General features: G+C 51.7%; 1 protein-coding gene across 4 annotated transcripts in view; it reads left to right on the top strand.

Moving 5' to 3' along the window:
* PODXL (podocalyxin like) overlaps positions 1-17287 on the top strand; it is a 45843-nt gene extending 28556 nt beyond the window's left edge. Inside the window, exons 2-9 of one of the 4 annotated variants that reach the window (XM_075081680.1) lie at positions 479-1354; positions 3521-3675; positions 4460-4525; positions 9930-10086; positions 10990-11048; positions 11152-11319; positions 12981-13037; positions 14316-17287. In XM_075081680.1, coding sequence (XP_074937781.1) covers positions 479-1354; positions 3521-3675; positions 4460-4525; positions 9930-10086; positions 10990-11048; positions 11152-11319; positions 12981-13037; positions 14316-14507 — 1730 coding nt within the window. In that variant the 3' untranslated portion in view covers positions 14508-17287. Of the gene's footprint in view, positions 1-478; positions 1355-3520; positions 3676-4459; positions 4526-9929; positions 10087-10989; positions 11049-11151; positions 11320-12980; positions 13038-14312 lie in introns of all 4 variants that reach the window. The other 3 variants (XM_075081679.1, XM_075081682.1, XM_075081681.1) reach the window with 3 other exon arrangements.
* Positions 17288-24292: the final 7005 nt, after the last annotated feature.

The raw sequence follows: 24292 nt of genomic DNA, 5'->3' as shown, positions 1-24292 counted from the left end.
AGCTTGCAAAAAAGAATATAACTTTCAGAGTGGCAGAAGTGTCTTCAGGACCCTCATTTGTTGGACAAACAGCACTTGGCACATCCCTTGGCTGTTCCCTCAAGGGCTGGACATACTTTATTTCAGGAATGACTTGCCGTACTCTGCATGGGAGCTGGTGCGCCTCCCATCTGAGGGAGACCTGCCTTCTGGGAACCAGCAGGTCTTGCCCTTCTGCTCACCCTCCAACCCATTTGAAGTGCTGTGAATTTGACTTCTCCTTTTTCTCCCCCTCCTCCTCCTCTGGTCTGCTTTCTTCTTGACACAGTGATACCAGAATGTGGCATTTGGTATGAGTTTAGAAAGCACGAGACAAACCCTGAGTGAATCACTCATGGTTTCTGGTCAGCATTTATTTCTACAAATACCTGTTCTGGGTGGAAACCAAGGGTAGTTTCCTTAGTTCAAAGTTTATCTTCATGTTTTCACTTTTCCCTAGTTGTCAGCTCTCAGAATGTTACAAACGCAAGCCCAGAAGGAACGCAGACCACCACAACTCCAAACACTAGCAAGATGGCAGAGGCCACATCCACACGCAACCCGGGAAGCCCACCAGCCACCTCTGCAATGCCACATACCACAGTTCAAGAGACCAAACCTACAAGCAAGCCGGGAAACCCAGCGTCCACCTCTGTGACATCACCCACTGCTGTTCAAGGGACCAGCCCTACAAGCAACCAGCAAAACTCATTAACCACCACAGAGAGGTCATTTACCACAGTTCAAGGGACAACCCCCACAAAAAACCCAGTGAAGTCATCACCCACCCCCACGACATCACCCCACCTGCCTCAGCACATCAGCTCTTCAGGCAGCTCTGGAGCCTCAACAGCCACCCCTGCTGCAGCTTCCAGCGTGCCCCAGCAGACTACCAGCCCTCCGGCCAGCTTGGGAAGCTCGGCAGGCACCACTGCTGCAAGTTCTGTCCCCATTCGTGTGAGCAGCACTCCAGCCACCACAGGAGGTTTAGGGGCTGCTAGCGCAGCTCCTCCCAGCATTGAAGCTCAGGGAAGCCAGCCTTCGGACCAACCGACCAGCACCACTACGAGCACCGGAGTCCCAACGAGCAGCCCTCCCTCCAGGCCCAAGGACCACAGTGCCTTTCCTCCCACATCTGTCACCAAGCAGCTTCAGCCTTCTCCCAGTTCTCCAGTCGAGGAACTGGCCTCTTCCACCAAACCTGGAAGCATCGATACTTCTGTTACCCCTTTTGGTGGAGCCATCTCCCCCACCACTAGTAAAGCCTCTCTGTCTTTACCACCTGGCGGCATCAACAAGGTCTCACACACAACCACCGTGACAACCCTTGGAACAGGTACAGGAAGATGAGAACCTTGATTTCTTGGGTTAGGAGGCCTTTTCGTGGTCTTTTCCTTTGGCTACCCCAAGCACCTCCTGTCATTCCGAGGTGTCATCACCTCCTGTCTCATTTTAGGACTTTCCAGCCTAGTTGTCTCCATGACAACTGGGTGTTTGGGTCCCTGTTGTCATCAGTGGAGACTGAGTCAATGCAGTTAGTGAAATTCAAGGCATGAATCAAATGGCAAAGCGTAAACATCAGCTTTCAGATGGACCAAACTGTGCCTGAAGCACCATCAACTGCAATGACTCAAGCTTCAGTGACTGCAAAAGGGAGCTAGCAGCAATGAGTTTGGAGGTGGAGGCTGACATTGTAGAGTTGGTGAAACAGATTGACAGCACCCTGCTGACTGTAGAAGATCCCTTGCGTGGCTGACAGCTTTGTGAAGGTTGTCTGGGCATGCATAGAAAATAAGCTTTAGATGACTAAGGAGATTTTGTGGCTAAACTCCGAGTCTACAACCTCTAAAGAGTCTAAGCAGTTAGGTAGGATATTCAATTGCTGCAGGGGGTTTGGCTGCCAATTCCTGTCTAAGCAGCATTATGAGTGGCCACGTGGTGTTTAGGATCTTGCTGAACACCATTAATATGCTTTCTCTAGACCTCAGGAGCCTGATAGAGCCGTGTTAGTTCGTAAATGTCCTGGTAAGGCACAGTCTAGGGTGCCCTTTGGCATTTTGTCTGGTAACTTTACGGAGAAGCAGTCACACTGCAGGACTGTGAGGACTCCATGGAGCCTTCCAGACTTGGGTGGGATTGTGGGTTCAGCTCTCATCTGGCTCTGAACAGAAGCTGTGATGACACTGAAGCCTCTGGAGAAGGTTGTTCTTGACTCAATTTCCAGCTACCTGCAATACAGAGCCACTCAAAACCCCGTCTTCTTCCCCCTCAGCCTTCCAGCTCCTCCTTGCTGTCAGCATCACTAAATAGGCCAAGGTCTTAATACAAGACTGTCTTCACTGGCTTTATCCAAGTCAAGTTTTGAGCATGTTAGCAGGCATTAGGAGGTGAAATGGGTGTCTTAATGAAGGATGTTTCTTTCCTCTCCTGCTCCAAAGGACTGTTCTTCATTAAAAGACGATATATGAAATTATGTTAATGCAAATCTGACCTCAAGCACTGAGCAAGAAGAGGTTTAAAAAAACGTTTGCATTTAACAAATAAGTGAGAGAATGTAGGAGAAACAGATGGCTTTGAAAATTAATTCTCTCCTGGAGCCTTCAGAATGTGTCTGGGAGAGAAATATCCCTCAGCTTTTCTGTGAAAGAGGCAGGAATCCCAAAAGCAAACAGGCTGTGAACAGGATATGGCATTTTAATTCTCTTTGTCACCATTTAAGGATCAATTAGGAACCCAAGGACGGAGACCCGTTTCTTCCAAAGGCTTTGGGGAGGCAGGAGGCTGCTGTGCTCCTTGCACTGCTCCCATTGCACACGAAACTGTAAGATGCTACAGACCTTAACAAAGGTATCTGAGACACCCGCGTGGGGCCGGTAGATGTGGGGCATGTGCCCTTCTGGAGCAGCAGCAGGCAGGACACCCAAGGCTGCTCTCGTAGGACCAGGCACTACTTCTAAGCATGTCACCCTGGGCTTCTTCCATAGCTGATGGGGATGCGGCCAACAGAGGTTATGGCTTTTCATCCCCTCCTGACGGAGGCGGCTGCGGTTGTCAGAGGGATTGCACAATGAGCTTCATTCACTGGGAGACCCTGGGTAGCCAGCCTAGACAGACTACCTCTGTTGTAGAAACCACAGATAAAGTGAAATGAGGGCCATCTCATTTACTCAGTAATACTCCTTTTTTAAGTGACCTCCCAGCTATGCACAGCTATCACAGCCTTTGGGTTCATCTCTCCAGAACAGTCTGACGGGTTTCAGCAGCAGAAAATGCAGTCTGCAATAATACTTTTTTCATATCACAGTTAATTTAAAAAAAAAAAAGAGAAAAAAATAAAAAAAAAAAGAAAGAAAACCCCAAAACCTCTCCAAGTTTTGACACACGGAGCTTCAAGGCAGGGTTGGAGCTGAAAGTGTATTTTCAGCTGCTTCGAGCGGACCTGTGTCAGCCGTATCCTCTAATGTATCAGTGTCTGTCTCCTTGTTTTTTGCTGGGAACCCAGACCAGAGCAGCCATGATGCCAGATCTGTGTCAACCACCCCTGCCAGCACTGACCAGGCCCCTGCCAGCGCACGGCCATCAGCCCCAGCCCTGGGCGACCAGACGGCGAGCAGCAGTCCTGGCCACCTGTACCCTAACACTTCTTTCCAAAATAAGGTAATGACGCCTACAGGAAGGCGGATACTTCATAGTGGTGTCTATTAATATTTAGCTGGCATCCCACAGCCATGTAAAGCCTGTAGCCATTCTTGCTGTGCGTGTCTGTGTGAGAGGGGTCTGCCTTAGGAAAACATGAGGCAGCAAAGTAATTCTAGAATAAACCCCTTTCTCCCATAGCTTTCCAGTGAAGAGACACGGAGGATGGGGGTGAAGGGGATTATGGTCTGGGTGCTGAATGGGGAAGAAGTTAAATTTGGGAAGAGAGAGGGGAGCATTATGGAGAGCCGAAGCTGCCTTGGGGTGGGCTTGAACACCATGAGAGGGCAAAGACCACAATTCAGCCTCAACCGGTCACGGATGTTATTAGCAGAAAATGGTTTGGGAATCTAGCTGGGTCTCAAAACACAAGCCAGGTTAGTTAAAGTGCTGGGAAGGAGGGAAGGGGATCCTGTTTCAAGACGCTCATCTTTTGTAGGGCAGGACTTTGTCATGGCCCACTGGCATGGACCTTCCTACTGCCCGTGCCAATTCCTGCTCTGCTCCGTACTGCAAATCCTAAGCCTGGTCTGGGAAGTGCGTTAGCAAACATCCCACAGACAACCATATCAGTTGTCTGTGAAAACCCTTTCCACATGTAAAGGGTCGAGTGAAGGGCTCCTGGGCCTGCCTCATTTCGATAAAAAGAGTGAGAGCTTTGGCTTGGGGTCTGTTGTATTGGTGACCAACTGGCCTTCCAACCTACGTCAACAATTTGAGAGTTGCTTTTCTTCTGTCTTTCCAGGTCATCTGTAAAGACCAGGTGCAAAATAACTGGCCCACCATGTATCTGAAAGAAGCTAAAACCTGTGTAAGTACCACCCTTTTGGACTCCTGTGTAGGCTTAGCAGCTGTGTTGCTGGTGGTGATCAGCTTTGAACCTGTAGTACTCTGAGCCTGTGAGCCTACAGAGATGACAGCAATTTCAGCAAAATACGATGCAACCACTTTTGGGGTGTAAAATGATAAATGGAAACCCACACTCAGCAGTACCACCCAGTGGGGGAATATGGCAGGAGGAGAAGGGCCCCGTGTGGTCTTCTTCAAGTAGAAGGACCAGCTCAGCCCACCCAGGTCTCAGAAAAAGAGCAAGAGGAAATTTTAGAAAGTGAAATTTCCCTCTGCAAAGGCTAATGGGAAAGATTTTTGCTTTTGCAGAGGGGCCAGAAGTTCATCCCAAAACCCAAGTAAAAAAATGTGGAGTTCTTCCACAGTTGTTTTGTACTTGGTGAGATCTTGCAACCTCACAGCTGGGATAGGGTGGCATCTGACTGCGGAGAAACTGGAAAGCACTGCAGCCTGGGGTTTGGAACCCACTGTGCTTCTTGGTGCTATATCAGCTCTCATAGACCCTAAAAAGAGAGCAAAAAAACTCCATTTCATTTGTTTCAGTCCTACTAGAAGACCAGGGAGTAGTAAAATGTAGTGCCGAGTTGGGGAAAGGTAAGCCTAACCCAAGGCTACACACCAAGACCCGTTCTTGTGGTGGTGGGTGGGTACTGTCTGCTGGCTTTTCTGAGGGATACCCACCTTCACAATCATTCTTGTGGAAACTATGAGTTTCCTGTAATAGGGAAGATGCAATATATTGATAACTTTTAAATAGGCCGAAATTTTAAGTTTATAACAAAGAGGAAGAGACACCACCACATGGCTGGTGAGATCTTGACAGAGGGATTGTATCTATCTGAGCTGTGGGTAGGGCTCAGGGGTGGGTTTTGGCATTATAAAGCTCTGGTTTCTCAATCTCAGCACTGCCAAGGCAGCGTAAACATTGGGAAATTGGCACTTGAGGGACCACCTCACAGCTTATGCTGCGTGGCATCAGAAATAGCCGCTGGGTTCATGAGCCTCTGCTGTCCCATTTGCAAAATGAATGAACTTGACTGGACTTCAGCGTACGGTAGAGAGGTGGAAAGTGAAGCCACACTGTATTCATAAAAACCCTTGCGATACATGCTGAGATGAGCACGGTCGCTCCTACTGACCGCAGAGGCTCTTCAAATTCCCTGTGGCTTGGTGGTGCAGCCCTGGAGAGGGTTTGGACCTCCCGATAGCACCCACTGTGCTCCTGGAGGAGGGGACATGCCTGTCTGCTGCCATCTCATGGCCATCACCTTCTGACTTTGGCTGCTGCTGGGTGAAAATGCTCCTTGCCCACACGCTTGCAGAAATGATAATGTTAACCGTGCTGCCCTTAATGCTGAGGATGACTCCATGGAGGGACCTTATTACCATGGTGCCCGTGGCCCAGATGCCACAGCAGGACAGCCTCTCCTGAGAGCATCCCCTGCCCTGCTTCGTGCAATGGCAGAACCTGCAGCCGTGTCCACGCTGGGAAAGCGTCTCATCAAATTTTTGTATTGAATATATAAAAATATTTCATCAGATTGACAAAAATCTAATTCTGGAGCCTAAAGCACCCGGGCAACTTATGACCCTGCTGGTGTTCAGTGCTTCCCTCCTGGCCATAGTCACGCTCTGCATGGACCTGCTGCCCTCCCTGTGGCTTCACTGGAGCTGTGCCGGGAGGCTTTTTGGGAACTGGGATGGTAAGGCTGGGAAGTGCCAGCGTGCAGTGATGCGCCGGCGAGCTAAGGGGTGGGCGGACATCATGGCTTGGCTTCACCCAAGGGCAATGGCACGCTGGAGCTGGCAAGCCAGCGAGTCTGCCGCCCTGTTTCCCTTAGATTCCTCTGGGCATAATAACAAGCCGAAGCATTGTTAGTACAAAATGCCAATTACGCCTCAAAACAGCTGCAGAAACTCTGCAAGGGTGCATCCTCCCATAGCATCGCCCTCCTCGGCTGCCAAAACACCTCCCACCTGCTTGCCGTTAACTTTCCGCTCAGCATATTCCTGAAAATTGCAACAAATTTTATGCCTCCCAAGCCGAGCAGATAACAGAGAAATGGCACTATCTGGTTTCCCTGCTTTGTAGGCCCAGTAAACAAGTCTTTAGCCAAATCTTGACAGCAAAGTGAAAAAATCCTTTGCATTTCACAACCCGTGGGAAAACAGGAAAGTGTGCGCTATAAGGAGAAGCGTTCCAGAAACGGCTCCAGTCCCGGTCCACAAGAACAGGCCAGAGTCGGGCGGCGTTGTACTAAAAGCTCAGCTCCAGAGAGAAGCTGGGGAAGCATCGAGAACGGCACGGGGACACAGTGGCAGGGGCTGTGTCCAGATCACACGTGGCAGGGGAGAAGGCAATGCAGCCCACCCCCCGCCCCATGCAGAGATGGGCTCGTGGGGCAGCACTGGCGATGCAAAGACCCGAGCAAAAGATTTGGGACCGAACCCAGGAATTGCGGGCATTGCACCCCACTGCACCTCAGTTTTTCCAGCTACAGTAAATTAAAAAAAAAACAACAACAAAAAAAACCAACCCCAAAAAACCCACCTCAATCTGTAAACTTAAAAAAAAATAGAGCCAAATACATGGTTGATACCACTTCGTGCACCAAAGGCACTTTATGGGCTGGTTGATTCCCACCATCCTTCCTCTTCAGGTGATGCTTTTAACTAGTGCTGAAGTTTGGTCCATGTTCACCTACCCTCCTTTTTGCCCCTTCTCCTTCCTTTGATTGCAGCAGGATCCTAGTGGCTTTCGTAAGGAGGCTCATTAGCTCAATGCCTTGCATTACACTGCGTGACTTCCCCAAGGTCTGGCTCACAAATATATCTTCAGCTGGGTTTTTGTTGGCTGCTTGGGGTGCTCCAGCCTTGGGAGGGAGGGAGGGAGGGATGGATGGATGGATGGATGGATGGATGGATGGATAGATGGATGGATGAATGGATGGGCAGACAGACAGACAGACAGATGGCTGGCTGCTGTGTTCCTCATCAGAGCCCCAAAATGACTTAGGTGAAGCAAGTGGTGAACATGTCAGAGGTGGCTCGTGTCTCCTAAGCTCTGGTTGAGCAACACAACGCTGCGGCCACCTCCTAGGGGGCCAGCGTGGCTCCTCCATCGTGTCACCAGCCGGGACACAATGTGCCCAGCAAGGCAGGTTGGAGGATGCCGGGGAGGACCAGAGCCTGCTCCAGCTGGGGGATGCAAAAGCAACAGCGGGACCACCCAGACCCACACCCAGGTACCCGAGAGGCTTTGCTGTGTTACACCCACCGCTCTGGGGACAGCAGGACGGTCCCTGGAGCAGGTGGAGGGACCCCCTCACCGAGCAGGGTCACGGTCTCCCTTGCCCCGTCCAGCTGGCGGGGGCAGTTTGTTGACTCAAGTGCTGTTACCTCATTTGGGGATGTTAGTTTTAGGTCCCCGCCAGTGTGGGAACCGGATTCGAGCTGCTCGGCAGCGCCTGTCAACTCCGGCCAAGGAATGCAAGCGGCTCCGGCAGCGGGAGGGGAGAGCTGCCAGGGCCACCACGCCGCTGCCAGGGCATCCCTGCCGGCCGCAGCGGGCCTTACCGTGCCCCTCTCCAACCCTGGAAAGGGTAAATCCCTCCGGTTCAGCCTCTAGAAGCGTTTAGGCGCCGCTCACTGTCCAGCAGCAAAGCGGTTCAGTGCTCAGCTGTGTTTTAGCCTCACATCTGATTTCCCTTCCCACCCAATAGAAAGCACTTTAAAGGTCTTTTTTTTCTCCCCGGCAGGGTGGCAGGAGGAGAAGTGGGTTATTAAGGGCTGGAGGAAGGCAGAGCTGTGGCAAAACCTGCCGAAGGAGGATGCAGGGAGGCAGCAGAGAGGCTTTTCATGCCTCTGCCGAACAGAAAACGCTGCACAGGCAGGGACTGATAAACTGCAGGGCATCTAAAGCGTAGGAGCACAACCCAGCGTCCGAAGACGATAAAAGCACCGCCCCGACCGAGCGGTAACCCTAAACTGGGGACGAGCTTTCTGGGGGATGCTGCCCCGCCAAGCTCTCCTCTCGCTGCCCATCGGCTGCCCTGGCACAGGTTTCCCATCCAGCTCCTTTCCCAGGGAGGCAGCGGGGGTGGTCTGGACTCAGCACAGGGGCCTGGGGGGAAGTTTCTCCTCAGGCAAAGCGAAAGGACAGGCGAGGGCCAGCGGCGGTTCCCAGGGACGGCCGGGGCCTCACAATGCTGAGCTCACCCTTGCACCGTGCCCAGGACCAGTCTTCCGCTCCGGCAAGTGCATCCTGTCTCCACCGCTGCTTCCCAAATATTTAGATAAGATGGGGTAAGATTAGGTGCCTTCCTTGGCCGGGCGGCTCCTGTCCTTGCTGTGGAACAAGCGGGATGCTGCCGGCCATCCGTGCGAGCGGGGTCCCGCGTGGATGGTGTTGCAGAGGGAGGGGATGGTTTGGGGTGTTTGGATGGTTTGGACAGAGGACCTGTGCAGGCAAGGCCTTGTGCACAAAGCAACTGTGCACGAGGAACTTGTGCATGCAGCACCTGTGCATGCACGACCTGTGCAAGCACGACCTGTATATACAGCACCTCTGCGTTTAGGAGCCGTGCACGCAGCACCTGTGCACGCAGAGCACGTGCACGCAGAAGCTATGCAAGCGGGGTCTGTGCATGCAGGAGCTGTGCAGGAGGGACCTGTGCAGGCGAGGCCAGTGCTCACAGCTCCTGCAGCACCTCTGCATGTAGGACCTGTGCACGCAGTCCTGCGCAGGCAGCGATCACCTCTATCGTAGCGAGCTCCCAGCTGCTATGAAGCATTGAGCAGACGCAAAGAACCTCAGGAACATCTCAGAGGGGACATGGGCTTTATCCATCCCTCCAGTGTGTCCAGGACAGCCCCTCCAGGGATGCTCCAGTTTATCCAGAAGCAAAACACTTTCTTTTGCCTCTGCAGAGCCACGGAGCTGTGGGGAAGCCCTAGGGAGGACAGGGACCCATGTTGGAGGGGACAGAGGATGGAAGTGCAGGTGGTGGGAGGGCCACGGATGCCCGTGGGGGCACAGCCCCTGCTGCAGAGCCCCATCCCACTCGCACCCTGGCCCTTCCCGCCCTGCTTCCCTCAGGGACTTGCTATTCCTGTAACGCCAAAACCTGCAGCTCTCAGATAAGGCCAGCGCAGGGCCCCGGTGAGGAATAGCAGCCAAGAGCTCAGTTTCTCGTAAAGAAACTACTTTAAACTTTTCCTGTTCCCTGGGAGGGCCGGCGGAAGCCCGGCGGTGCAAAGGGATGGGGGAGGGTGGGGATGGACACAGCATCCCTGGCGATGGGGTGGGATGCTCTGTGGCGGTCCCCGGGTGGGAGGACGGTGCTGAGCCCCTGCCGTCACCGCAGGCCGCGTGGAGGACCGCCAGCATCAACGTCTCCTTCTTTGAGAGCTTCTGCTCGACGGGCCAGCACGCTTTCAACGCCAGCAGGGAAACGTGCACGGTGCTGCTGACCTCCCACGAACCCCACTCCCAGCACTGGGCCGTGCGGGCGGTCGTGCACCGTGAGTACGATCCCAGTATCCTGCCCTGAGGGGGATGGGATGGGATTGGCACTGGGGGGCCCGGCATGGGGATGCAGCCTAAGGCTTGGCAGAGCCCTTGGGGTCCGCTACAGCTTGACCAAGGGGCTCCTTTCCTTGGGCTGCCCCATCGCAGAGGCTTGGGAGAGGCACAATGACCCCAGAAATGAGCTTTGCCCCTCGATTAATGCACCGCATCCCTCTCCCATCCATGATAAGTCAAGGCAGGGACCAGTCTCCAGGAGAAAGAATCCCTCCCAAGTGGTTAAAACCCAGTGCCCAGCTCAAATCCTTCCCCAGGGGACCACAGAGGGGAGGTTCTTGCCTACATCGGAGCCCTTTGGGGAAACCCTGCCCAGCCCAGGGATGCTCAAATATTGCTTTAGCACTGGGGCACCGGGAGGATGGAGGCATCACGCTGCCTTAGTGCTGGGGGGAGGAAGGACTGAGCCCCATCCTCTTCCTTTTTTTCATCAGGGCAGGGGATGGATGGGGGTTCCAGCCTCCAGCGCCCAACCATGGGCAGGGGCAGCCCGGCCCTGGGGACTGATCCTGTGCTGCTCCAGCATGGCCAGGGGGAGCCGGTCATGGCCCCTCGCTGGTCCCACTCACAAATCGCCCACCGAAGCAGAGACCCCCACCAGGGTGTGCACAGCACAGGACTGGGGGATGGTGGGGACTGGGGTCTCCAGGGCTGTCCCCCTGCCAGGAGAAGAGGTCCCAGCTCCTTGTCTAGCACTGGAGGCACCTGCAAGGGTTGGCTTCATGCCCACAAGTCTCCACCCACCTCCTCTAGAAAGGGGGTCACCTCATTGACTGGGAGAGGGTGGCACAACCTTCCCCGCACCCACCCCTGTGCTCATTGCAGCCTCTTTCTTCCCCCAGTCCCCTTGGACCCTGAAAAAGTCCTTGAGGAGCTGAAGAAGAAGGATAAGTTAGAGGAGGTAAGCAGGTCCCTGGACACAGCACAGCTTCCCCACGGCTGTCCCGGGAGGGGGGCGGCACAGGAAGCCCTCCTTGGGGAATGACCCATCTCTTCCGTGGCAGCTCGGCATCGTCAACGTCACCTATGACAAATTGGAGAGGGACATGATAATCAACGATGAGTTCAGCACGCCCCTGGTCATCACCATCGTCACCCTTGCCGGCTCCCTGCTGCTGATTGCGGCCATCTATGGCTGCTGCCACCAGCGCTTCTCCCAAAAGAAGGACCAGGTAGGGTGGGAGGGGGGTGGGACAGGTACCCTGGGACCTTTTTGTCCCAGAGGCATCTTCAGGAGACAAAGAACATCAGCATCGCCACCTCTGCTGGTGGAGACATCCTGGCTCGCCCAGCGGGCACCACACTTGTGTGTTGCTCAAGGCGTGCCCAAGTGCTATGGATGCTTCGGAGGAGCAGCAGCTGCCCTTTGGGGGTGTTGGGGTGGGGAGCAGCCAGGCTGAAAACCAGGGAAACGAGGGGCTGGTGGTGGTGGGGTATGGCAAGGAGCAGCATCCATCCCTGCTGCCACCCAGGGCGGCTGGTCAGCATCCTTGGGTCATAATTTTGACAAGAAAGGCTTCCTCAACCCAACAACCCCCTCCAAACCCATCCATCCCTCCTGCCCTGAAAGAAATATCAAAAATACCTTTCTAAGCAGGGCCGGGTGCCCAGCATCTCCCCGATGCTTTCCCAGGGGCCATGGGGAGCCCGTGGCTGCAGGGTGGGAGGACGGCAGGAGGACGGCCATGGTGCTGCAGCATGGCTCAGCCTTTATAAGAGCTAATTTGGCCAGGGCCAAATCTCAGAGCAGCAGCAGTGGGCTTTAAAGAGCAGCAGACACAGGGGAAAAAAAAAAACCACCACAAATTAATATAATTTTTATCTTAAGAAGCAATTCTGAGTGATTTTAGTGTAGCATCCACCTGCAAGGACTGGCTGTTCCCACGCCCTGCGGCACCAGCGGGGAGAGCTTGCCATGTACCCAAGGTTTGCATCAGCCCCTGCTGAGGATTCAGCTCCAGAGGAGAGACAGCAGCGGGGGGTTGGTGGGGTGGAAATGAGGCCAAATGATACAATTAGGGTAAAACCCTGCATCCTACTTCAAGTCATTTCCCCCTCAAACCTGCTCATCCTTCCCAGGGGGTCCCAACCTCTGCCCCACAGGCCAGGAGCTGCGTGAAGGCAGGGGATTAAAGCAGCCTTTGCTTTAAACATTTGCAGTCTGACAGAGATGAACGCAGGAGGCAGAGGAGAGCAAACCAATGCTGGCATCAGACTTGTTTTTACAAGGCTTGATTTTTCAGGAGGGAATGGAGGGAAGATGCAAGACCTTGACAGATATTTGATCTCTGCTGTGGTCCCCTTGGAGCTTACGGGGTTTTGCAGCTGGGTCACCCCTTGGCTGAAACGTTCGTGGTCAGGGTGAAAGACATGCCAGCAGGGACAGGGAGCAGCATAACAGTTTTGCCCCATATTGTTCAGAAAACAGGTAGAAATAGGGTAGTTTTAGCAATGGGAATGAATGTCCTTCAAGGAACGTGGTGCAAAGGAACAGCTACCAGCCCTGGCTGGATGCGCTGGAGGTAAATACCCACCAGCCACAGGGTAAGGTGATGAAACCAAGGCAAGGGATGACAGTTCCTCAGTAATGCTCTTGCTCAGAGCACAGGAAAAGATCTTTTCCCAAGCAGTTGCAATAGTTTTTTAGAAAAATGAAACCTATTTCTCCTTTCTGGATTTCTTTTTCGGGTGGCTTCTTTTGTTTTCCTCCTGCTTCTTTTCCAAAAATGACTTGAAAGTTGTTTTTTTTTATTTTTATTTTTATTTTTCTCCAACCCTCCTTCCCTCCCCATCCTTTTAAACCCTGCTGTTGTTTTACCTTGGAAATAACCAGCACATCCACCCTGATCTCCCCGGGTTTGATGATGGACATGTGGCCCTGATCTTTAATGTGAGTTCCAACACAGGGATCGGAGGGGTGGGCGCCGCATCTGTAACACCCCCAGCTCTCACCACTGGTGCTTGGTAGGGTTCAGTAGCTTTTAGCAGCACTAAAGCCTACTAAAGCCCAGCTTTAAAGACCCCTTCCCCTTGCTGCACAGCGGGGGGGTAGGGGTGCCTTGCCGCGGTGGGGACAAAGCGCTGCCTGAGCATCCATCCATCCATCCATCCACCGGGAGCTGTACCAGCAACCCCATGGGGGGAAACAGCCCCTGTGAGAGCCCAGGTGCCTCCTCTGCTTTCACGCATCCTGCCATCCCTGCCCGCATCCCCCCCGCCACATACAACCCAAGGGACCCCCCAGCACTGCCTTTGCAGCCCCCCCTGCCAGCACCAAGCCCTGCGGTTTCACTTCTCCATCCCTTTCCTTCTCCATGGATTCCCTCCCACGCCAGTCTCCTGACATTTACTAGGAGCACTGTAACAAATCAAGCTGTAAATCCAGGCAGATTTTAACCAGGGTGCCTACTGAGAGCCCTGCGCTCCCCAGGCAAGGGCTGACCAAGGACTGCAGCTCCCCACTGATTCCCTCCAGGGCAGGATGGGGATGCCATGGTAAATGCAAAATTGGGATGAGCTGAGGGTCTTCCAGGGGATGAAGGGCTCGGTCGGAGCCTGGAGGACCACGTACCCAAGCACCGGAGTGATGCAGTGCCCAATTCATCCATGAAATCAGCCCAAACCATGCACGGCCAAAGGAAAAGGGGCTGAAGGGGCTGTTGTTTCCCTGCCTGGTTTCCACCGAGAGCTCCAGAATAGGGCTCCAGGACAAGGGGCAATAACAATAAAGCAGCAAAAAAGGGACAAGGAGGGGGCAGAAAGGGGAGAGGAAGAACAGAGTCAAGGCAGGGAGGCAGGATTTGGGATGCAGGATCAGGGTACAGCAACGATGCTTGGCCTCTTCCTGAGGTCCCAGGGGGACAGAGCTGTGGGTCCAGAGCCAGGCTGAAGCTGGCAGCTGCTCCTGGAGGTTTTCCACATCTCTGGCTGCTCTTTCCTCCCTCCCACCATTAGCAGAGTCTCTCTTGCCAGCTCCATGCTATCCCCTCGCTGCGCCAGCGCTGACTGCAGCCCCCAGCCTCAGCGTGAGAGTCTCTATATGTAGTTATATACATCTCTACAGGGCAGTGGCCATGGCTGGCTGGGAGGTGATGGCCCCGAGGTAGCATGCCCAGCATGGCCCAGCTGTTTTTCACCAGGGTTTATGGGCTTTCTTTCCTCATAGCAGCGCCTGACCGAGGAGCTGCAGACGATGGAGAATGGCTACCACGATAACCCCACACTGGAGGTGATGGAGACCTCCTCTGAAATGCAGGAGAAGAAGGTGAACCTCAACGGTGAGCTGGGGGACAGCTGGATCGTTCCACTCGACACCCTCATGAAGGAGGACCTGGAGGAAGAGGAGGACACGCATTTATAGGATACAGAACTCAATCAAGCAAAAAACGACCACCCCACCCCCCAAGAAAACCACCCATAATCCATACACACACACGCACACAACACCAAAACAAGGCAAAATTCCCAACAAACCCCAGAAAAATCCCTTAATGAACTAACCGCAGCCCCTCGTGCCACCACAGGGGGTGCAGGATGGAAGAAGAAGGGACACGAGAGGACACCTCCGGGGTGCCCTGTCAACACAAGCTACCATGGTGGCCACATCCAGACAAGAATCCTCCATCACCCGCGGGTGCTCGGCAGGACCTACCATGCCAGCCCTGACTAGCCTTGGGTGAACAGGGTGGTTTTTCTCCCGAAGAGCTGCTGGTGTCTCCTCCCAGTGTGTCCCCTCCTGTCCCGCATCCAACCGCAGCCTCCAGCTACCGAGCAACTCAAAAAATAGAAAGATATAAAATGTAAATAGGATGGGAAAGGGAGCAAAACGCCTGACAGCAAACCGGCACCTGGCAATTAGAGCTAGAAAAATCCTCCGGCCCACGCGGTTTAGTCATCGCTCTGCCCTCCCCGACACGAAACACCCAGGTATCGAGCGGAAAAAAAGCTGCCATAGCTTGTTCCTTTTTAATCCAGTTTCCATCCTCTCCCCATAAACTGCCGGCTAAAACGCACAAGAGCCCCACGTTGTGCCACAGGCAGACGAACACATCCAGACCGGGCTGGACGGGGGGGATGCAGCAGTGCCAAGTGATGCTCAGTCCCGCGCCACCGCCGGCTGCGCCGCAAAGGGCTGCGGGACGGATCCTGCAACCCGGCTGGAGAGCAGGTTGAGGTAAAGGGGAGGGAGAGGGAAAGGGAGTAATTCCTTGAGTTCATCCCTCCTAGAGAGGGTGTAACGAGGCCAGGAGCGATGCCTGGTTGCTAGCCCAGGCACGAGGTTGGGGGTTTTGTGGTGCAGAAGCCCAGCTCCAGCGCAGACCAGCTCTGCCACTGCACTTCCCTACAGAAGCATTGACTGCCTTCCCGTAGTTACGCAGCAGCATCTCACGGCCCACATCCATCCTCCCTAAAGACCATGGGTTACGTGCACCGTGGTGGTTTGTGATTTTTGTGATCCTGTTCTCCTGCATGAGCAGCAGAAAAGAGCAACAGAAGCTCAAGCCAGGTAGCTTGGTGGCATTCAGGGTCTTCCATCGGTACAGCCCTTGGTGTTTCCTCCCCACAAGGTTTATAAGCTCAGTCCACACTCTCAAGCTCTTCTTTGAAAGCCAGTAAAATAACAGAGACCTGTAAAGAAACTTCCAGCTCAGCAGTGAAGCTGAGATTGAGCTTTGTCCTGCAGCCCTTGGTCTCTTGTCCAGGTCTCCCTTTGCTGTAAGTCTTTAGAGGGGAAAACAAAAACATGCAGGAGCAGAAAGTGGCTGGACTGAGGCCATTTCTGATTTTTCACTCCCCAACACAGCTCCTAAATGGCTCTAAACAGATGGGGAGGGTTTCACACCAGGCACCTTTGCTCTGGCTTCTGTGAAGCAGCTCAGCCCCGGCAGAGGCAAGGATCAGAGCGGGGCTCCATCCATCCTCCAGCACACAGGAGGAGAGGGCCAGAAGGTCGCTTGGGCGAGTGCATCTCCCACCGCATGAGGATGACGGTGGTCCCAAGCCCCCTGCAAGCCAGAGGACCTGCAGATGAAGGGTGATGCCCGAGCACGGCCCTTCCTCTCCCCTGCTTGCCGTAAACCGTGCAACGCATGATGGGGTGATTTCCTTCGGGCTCTGCCACCAAGTCAACACGACGGGGATCCGCTCCCACGGCTGCCCTGAACACGGGGAAAAGCAGAGCCGAGCAATGGAAAGCTTGGAGAAACCCAGGTTGAGTCAGTCCTCGTGAGCACTCGCAAAGGAGAGGGTCGGGGCGGTTTGCTCGGCCCCTGGACAGAAGCTGGCAGAAGATAAGTCTTCTCAAAAGGACTGGCTCTCCCCCTTCTCTCCTGCACGGAAGGGCAGAGTTTGAAGTGTTCAAACCTATATATTTTTGTATGTAAATATTCCTGCTACCCATTAGCAATGTATTCAGCACACTTCACTTACCTGTGCACTGCACTATGGGGAAGTCATTTTGGAGGGCGGGGGGAAATTAAGAAAACAAACAAAAAAAAGAAACAGAGAAGCAGCTTAAGGCCAGTCTGGTAGGGGATCAAAATTTGACACGAAGCAGGGAAGCGCCTCCCGCCCGGACAACCCCGCGCCACGGCTTTGGCCCTGCTCTGGCAGCATCGAATTCAGCTCTTCAATGTTGCAGCAAAGCTCAGAGAACCGGTCTCGGCGCTTGCAATTGCTTTCGTGAGCACGTCGCTTCCCAGGTGCCCCAAGAGACGAGCAGCGGGTCCGTGACCTCACGTTTCTGTCCTTTGCAGAAGATAAATGCGTCGAAAACACAGGGCAGCAGCGAGGCTTTGGCTGCCGGGGCTGCTGTTGCCGTAAGGACACCCCTGGCAGAGCATCGCCAGGCAGTCGGGTTTTGGCATGTGCCTCAGATCCCCCTTCCCAGCGAAGAGATGCCAAAGTGCTTTAATGAATCAGGTCCAAAGACTTTCCAAGAGAACCCTACAAAGGCTTGAGATCAAGCAACCTTAAATCCTTCCGAGCAGAGACCAGTGAAGCTATTAACTGCTCAGCAAGTGCTTACAATGATTTATATTTGAATAGGAATTGTACATTTATTTATTTTTCCAGACACCATATTTTTAAACCACTAATATTTTATAGTAGATTTTCCTTCCCCTATTTAAAGAACTATTTCCACGGAAAAAAAAAAAAAAAAGCAGTACGTTTTTTATGTTGAGAACATTCTTCTTGCAAAAAAAAAAAATCAGGTAGGAAATGCAGTGATGAGCATCTTTGGCCTTAATCCTTCCCTTTTTAGACTGTAGCCATAATTCTTAGACCAAAAATAAATTTAAAAAAATCTACCCAGGCATTTCCTCCTTCCCTGCACCTCCCCCCCTTCCCCTCGCCCCTCTTCTCTCCCCCAAAACAGCTTTAACATCCCACACGTTGTACAAAGAGATTATCGCTCTTACCTTTCGGTGAGAGTTTTACAAGCAGCTCAGACGTCCTTGCAAGAGACTTTTCTATTTTCAGATTCACAAGGAACGTGTAAATATTTTAGGACCATTTATCTCCCACTCACAGTGCCATGACCCAACTGATGAGGTTGATGCTGTGACTGTTGCCTACAGAAGACACCCAGGAGACATAATCCATAAGGGACAGCAGAAGGAGAACCTATTTCCCGAGGCGGCTACCCGGTGAACCTTATACATGTAACAGCTCTTACGTACTGTATAGCAGCATCTCTCACGGGGACAGGAGTCTGATTTACACTGGAATTTACTGAGGAACTGGATTGTAGAGATTATTCTTGCATTTTCCTACAAATATATTTTGAAAGCATCATGTATTTGTCAATAAACATTCTTATGTAAAAGACTTGTTTCTTGGCTGAGGGAAAAGGCGGGGGGGGCAGAGCTTGTGCTCGAGAGCCACAGCTAGCCATTGTGTAGATGTTAATAACTATGGTTTGAGCTTGTTTGGAAGCCCAGCACGGGCTCGGCCTGGGCCTGCTAGCAAGAACATGTGAAAAACATCAGGCGGGCAAGAGCAAAACCAACCCAGACCTTCAGAGGTAGCCAGCCAGGGAGAAGCTCGTATTTTTCCCATGCAGAAGAAAGTAGGGTAGTGGTGAAAAACTTCCCTTAATTACAAAACCAGAAAAGCCCGCGGGGTGGGATGCTCAGCTGATGTGGGTGAGGGCAGCCCCACCACAGCCAGAGCGCTTGTTTGAACTGCCAGTGTCTTTCGGCTCACGTTGGAGGGAAGGGCGAGGGAGCTCGCCCTTGTTGCCGCATTTCATCCTACCTCACTCCTAGCCCGCAAACCCTCCTCACGCTTAGGTCAAGCCGTGGAGGAGGGGATCAAACCTCACACCCTGAGCCAAAACACCCTGATGAGAGAGAGGGCCGTCACGCAAGGGCAACAGCAGCATGGGCAGCGCAGCATCTCCGCCGGCCCTCAAGTGCCCGACATAGAACAAAACATTTTGTTCCAGGTTAACTTTCCACTTATGCAAAGGGGAAAAAAAATTGGTTTGATTTAAATCTTAGAAGTTGGTGGTTTGCGTTGCTCTATGCTCTAACTCCGTGTCCCTCCCCAGTAAAAGCATTTGCTGCTGCTAAGCGCGCGCTGGATTTAGGGGATACGACCCAGCCCACCACCGATCTCCGGGACCAGGACACGTTCCCCGCGGCTCTGCGGTGCCGAGGGACACGGCAGGGCCCCCCAGCAGCAGCAGCGCCTGCGGCCCAGACGTAACGCACCCCCAGTTTCACTCTTTCTGCACCGCTATGAGACCTTCACGTTTTTCCACTCCCAGAAGCAAGCGACTTCAGAAAGAACAAAAGGATCTTAAGACACCCTCGCTAGCGTATACATTTTTATTAAGAAAAAAAAAAATGAACAAAATACATTCTCTCCTTATGTACATTACATACAACATAACTACATTTGTAGATATTCCTCGTATCGCTCATTCATTTATGTACAGCATGGGGCTTATGTATCAACCCAGAAATTATCAAAGATGGTTTATGCCAAGGAAGAAAATTAACACTCTGGGCTAAACAAAGATCATCCATTTATCTGTAAAGAAAAGGGCAGGATAAGGAATCACCGGAGCCCAGACGATGCCTGTAACCACCATGGGCTCAACACAGGACTAGTCAATATTCAACTTATTAAAAGACACGTGCGGTTCAAAGCGTTCATCACCCCACGGACACTCCTTGCCAGCCCAGGGCTGTTCGCACCTCTCGGTTCAGCAATCCGGTGGTCAGTGCCCGAGGCAACAACTGCAGGACAGACACCAGAGGGAATTCAGACAGACACCGGGATTACTGTAGAGATGCAAATGCTTCAAGTTGGATGCCAAAACAGGAAAAAAAAGGGCCAAATTCTGGACAGGGGGTAGACACTCACAACTCCAAGCACTACACAGGGAATAACCTGCTCTTGGGGACCACACGAGGGTGTAGCGGGCGAGAGAACGAAGATCAAAGGTCCAGACAAACAAACCTCCACACTGTGGAGTGCTACGCTAAGAGTAGAGGCAACAGCTCAGAGAAACAGCTTGAAAAAGCACCCCTAACCAGGCGGTGGTGTCCCGCCAGCCAGCCTAGCGGTGTGTAACCCCATGCCAGCAATGCGTCTGGAAGAGAAAGGTGGTTTCAGCAGTTTCGAAGCACAACGTTCAAAGAGAAAACATTTACCAAGACTAGATCCTTCCCACACGAGGCACGGTGCATCTCCGCATCTAAACGTACAAGATGCACGCGACCACCGGCCCACGGGGGTGGGAATATCGTCTCCCACTGAATGAGAATGAGCCAACGGGCTTTAAGTTTCTGCCCTAGGCAAAGTGGTCTACAAGGTTCAGGGCCTCCAAAACTCCCATGAACACATCTGTTCGTATAATTAAGCTCCCTTCTCTTGCTTTTGGTCTCCCCAGCAGCCCCTCATTTCCTGCTGCGGAGGAGGGGATGCTGGAAGACACAGCAGAAAATATAGCTTTGGTAAATAGCAACAGCTACTAATAACTAGGGGCTTGTTTTCTTTTCCACTACCCAGCACAGCAGTTTGTGAAGTGAAAAGTGTTTTCATCAAAACATCAATGGGAGGGCGAGAAGGGAGGAAGGACAGGAACGATGAGGAAGAGATAAAGGAAATATTCAGCCACTGCTAGTCTGCCTTCCCAATTACCGCGGCAGGCGAGAGGGGAGAACGAGTCAGCGGCACCATAGTTATCCCCTCTGTGGTTGGATAAGTGTCTTCTCCAGTACAGGAGCTCTCTGCACTGCTTGGGGAAGGAAAGCAGGCTGTGACTTTCTGAATAGCGCCTCTTACTGCAGGGCAAGCAGGGGCAGAAGGATCAGCCGACGTTCAGACTGGACTATTTGCAGTGAAATCACTGGCTGAGAAAGCACAGGTTGATAAGAGCCATTTTCCCCTTTTAGAAGGTGAGGTTTTTGCCAAGAATTCAAAAAAAAAAAAATCACTTTTCAGCCTCCAAGTGACTTCTTCAATGAACAGACCCTGTTCACACACTGCAGCACTTTTCTATTTAGTGAAACACGAAGCGATTGATTCCGTCCCGTGGGCAGCTAGTTACAAAGTCAGGATATTTAAAGTGTATTTTCTCATTGGGGAGAAAAACTTATCCATAGGTACTTGGGAAGCGGAGAAGATTGCAACCGCTGGAGCTACTGTTGTGGTCTAGCCTTCCCACCATCCTATGAATTAAAGACCAGCTAATCTCCCTTAGTCTCCCTGGCAGCTCTTATCAGAAAGTTCAGAACGATTTTAGGTTTTATCAACCTCCTAAGACTGCCAGACCCGCGCTAATAACCGATCGTGCTGCACAACCTCCAGTGTGTTTGAACAGCGTTAAGCCCAGCCGGCTTCCCTGCAATCGCTGCAGAGGGACTGGGGAGAAAGAAATATTTGTGTTAGTCTCTCTGGTGTCTTTGGGGTGGAGAGGGCCAAAGCTCGGGGTGAAGCTCCAGGACTAGAAGATCCCGCTATTGCATCGCTTCCATTTGAAAAAGAGTCAGAGAATGTGGCTCACGTGAAAATATCAGCTCTAAATAGCAGAACTACTTGTTAACAGAGTGTACAAAGTCCTTCCACAAAAGCCAGACCACATCTTAAACACATCCTCACGTGAGCCACTGCTATGTTGTCCCCAAGATGTTTCTCTTCCCATTCCTTGTGCCCTGCTACGCTGCAGAAATAAACCAAACACCCCAACTGCTAGCTATTTGCCTCCACTGGTGAAAGACTTGGGATTACAAAAGCAGGTGGCAGAAACCTAGGACTATTATTTAAATGAACTTGAGCACTGGTACAATCATCTTTGACTCCCGCCGAAGAGCCGCCATGCAAAGCACACCCTGCTGAGGCAGGAGGGAAGGCTTAGCGCAGCCCTGACCGCCGGGCCGCGGAGGGCTACAAGAGGCGTAGGCTGCAGCGTTACACTGACAGCACACCACGCTGCTGCCGGGAAACCAGCTCCCACGCTTCCCCGGCCTTACCCCGGGGGAGGAACAGTCCTCGGGGACAACGACGAAAATCACAAGGGTCCTCCCTGGCTGTTTCAGAGGCAGCAGTAAGGAGTTTTGCAAAGGAAGCCACTGGAGTATGGTAACGTGACATGGAGAAACTGATGCCTCATAACCACCACACAGCTCTAACCTTTAATTCTTCAGCAGGTTCTCCATTACACGTGGGGAAGACTGAAGGCACAGCAGAATCACAGAGTCCCAGACTGGCGGGGGCTGGCAGGGACCTCTGGAGCTCACCCCGTCCCACCCCCTGCTGGAGCAGGCACCCCCAGAGCAGGGGGACAGGGCTGCGTCCAGGCGGGGGGGTGAATGTCTCCAGGGAAGGGACCCCACAGCCTCTCTGGGCAGCCTGTGCCACTGCTCTGTCAACCTTAACTCGCATCACTGGATTCGGAGTCCTGAGTGCTAACCATTACAGCATTTTAGTAGCAGTGAACAGTGACACAGGGAAAGAAAAGGTTAGAATAAACACGGGGAATACCCAAAGGACCATGCTTTGGCCATCATGCTGGACACCACATATGCTAGTGACAGATTTTCAATTCTCATTAGTAGCAAACCCAAAAATCTAACCTGGCAGAGCCAGTTTTGAGCTATTCACTCACCCCACTTTTCCCAGGAATGAACTGTGATGCCACGCTAGAGTTGAACACAGCCAGCTGATTTCTGACACCACTTAAATACTTACAGTCTCCAGGTCGGCAGTAAAAGCTGTGCTGACTTCTAGCAAACAGCTGGAAGCCAAGACAACATGTACCTTTGTCTGCACTGAGTATAAATTAAGATTTCAGGATACTGAAGTGATACGCTGACAGCAGCTCACGCAAGTCTGAGGCTGTAGATATTCAGAAGCAGAGTGCTGAATTTGGGTCACAGCAAGTATCTGGAGTTCAACACTAACAAATCAAGTTCAAATATATGAAAGCAAAGGAAACAGCAGCGATATGTTCCGTTTTGGATCTGTGCCTGGGGAAGATGCTGCTTGCAGACCCCTATACCTAAACTGCACAAGCTGGCGTTATATACAACCACTATCTACTTCAGAGGTTTATGTATCCCAAAGCATACTCAGATAATCCAAAACTCCATCCAGTTCTTTGACCTCTGCCAGGAATGCCAAAATTATACCTGCTGGCATCAACCACGGCGTTTTCTCATGTGCTCTCAAACAGCAATAAGCAGGTCATTAACTGGCTTCCACTCTGAAACCGCGTTTGGATCCACTGCCTACAGATAAAAAGCATCTGGAGTCAATTTAACCAAGTACTGAGCCATGTATTATTATAATGGTTCCAGTACAGTAAACCTAGTTTTTCCACTCCAGCTTTTCATTATAATAGAGACTTTCAGTAAAACAGGGATTTTGCCTATAAGTCATTACCACAACTTGAATAATTTCCAGCATAACCTTTTCCATGACCCGATATGATCAGCTCCACCGTACCCACAGGCATTTAGATACACTAACAAGCCTCTGACAGTACATTTACATTTCAACAATATTTACAGCTTACATACAACTATCAGTCTATACCAAGAACAAGTCATAGTTGATCGCAAACTCTCACAAAATAAGACCCATCTCCAGATTATCACCTGTGCTTATTGAAATCAGCCAAGCTCATTCAGGGTTTCCACAATTTTTCCCCTAATCACAAAAAAAAAAAGTTATTGCTGTTCTAACTAGGCCCACCTCTGTTCCTGAAATAACTACAGCTATAAAACAACACAAGCACTTCCAGAGACATACAGGAATTGCTTTTACTGTCAGGACTTCACTTGACAATAGCCAAACATTCCTCAACTCCAAGCCAACCACAACTAATAAGCTAAAATTCAAACCGTACACTGGGACTCAAGGTTTTACAAGACATTTTTCCACGTCTAAAAACAAAGGTACCAAATGGAAACGTAATAATTTGTGCCATTTTCCCCAGAGGCAGCACAGCACTACATCAACAGGATTACCACATGTACAGAGATGTAGGAGCATTCAGGTTTAGGGCTGCACAGCATTAATTCATACGAGAATTTTCATTCGATAAGCTCTAAGAAAGCATTTCCTTCTCAATTCTGAAACACAGGAGGCAGCAAGAGTATTAATAGTATTAGTGTTACAGGTACCTGCCACCCTCCTGCATTTGAAGCAAGCGGGATTAATGCTAATCTTTCTTACAGTAAGAGCAGAAAACAAGTTTCAAGTGTTTCTCAGAACACTGCTCTGAATTTACCACTCGTTGCCCGCAGCACTCAAGTGCAAGCTTGCACAGCAGGGCAAGAGCGGCGTACAATCCTGCGACAAAGAAAATTCCCTTCTACAAATTTGCACGCATCAGGAAAATGATTTAGAAAACAGCTGTTTAACAAAGCCCAACGGAAAACACTCTTCCAGAGTCATTACTGTGCTTTGTAAGGAGTCTCTTCTAGAAGAAGAAACAGCTAATGGAGACCCTGACACTTGTGGCTGCGGATTAAACATAGAAAAAGCTATCGCGATCCCTTGCCGCTAGCCCCAACGCTTCTGCAAAGAGGCCGCTCTCCTCCAAATTAGCAGTCCAATCCTTTGCTCACTGACTCCTCAGTCATTACATTTTCAGGCTAGGCTATTATAACTGATGATCAAAAGTGT

The sequence above is a fragment of the Phalacrocorax aristotelis genome, chromosome 1 (assembly GCF_949628215.1).
Source record: "Phalacrocorax aristotelis chromosome 1, bGulAri2.1, whole genome shotgun sequence".
Classification (NCBI taxonomy): domain Eukaryota; kingdom Metazoa; phylum Chordata; class Aves; order Suliformes; family Phalacrocoracidae; genus Phalacrocorax; species Phalacrocorax aristotelis.
Note: the sequence above shows the minus strand (reverse complement) of the source record. Positions and strands in the feature narration are given on the sequence as shown.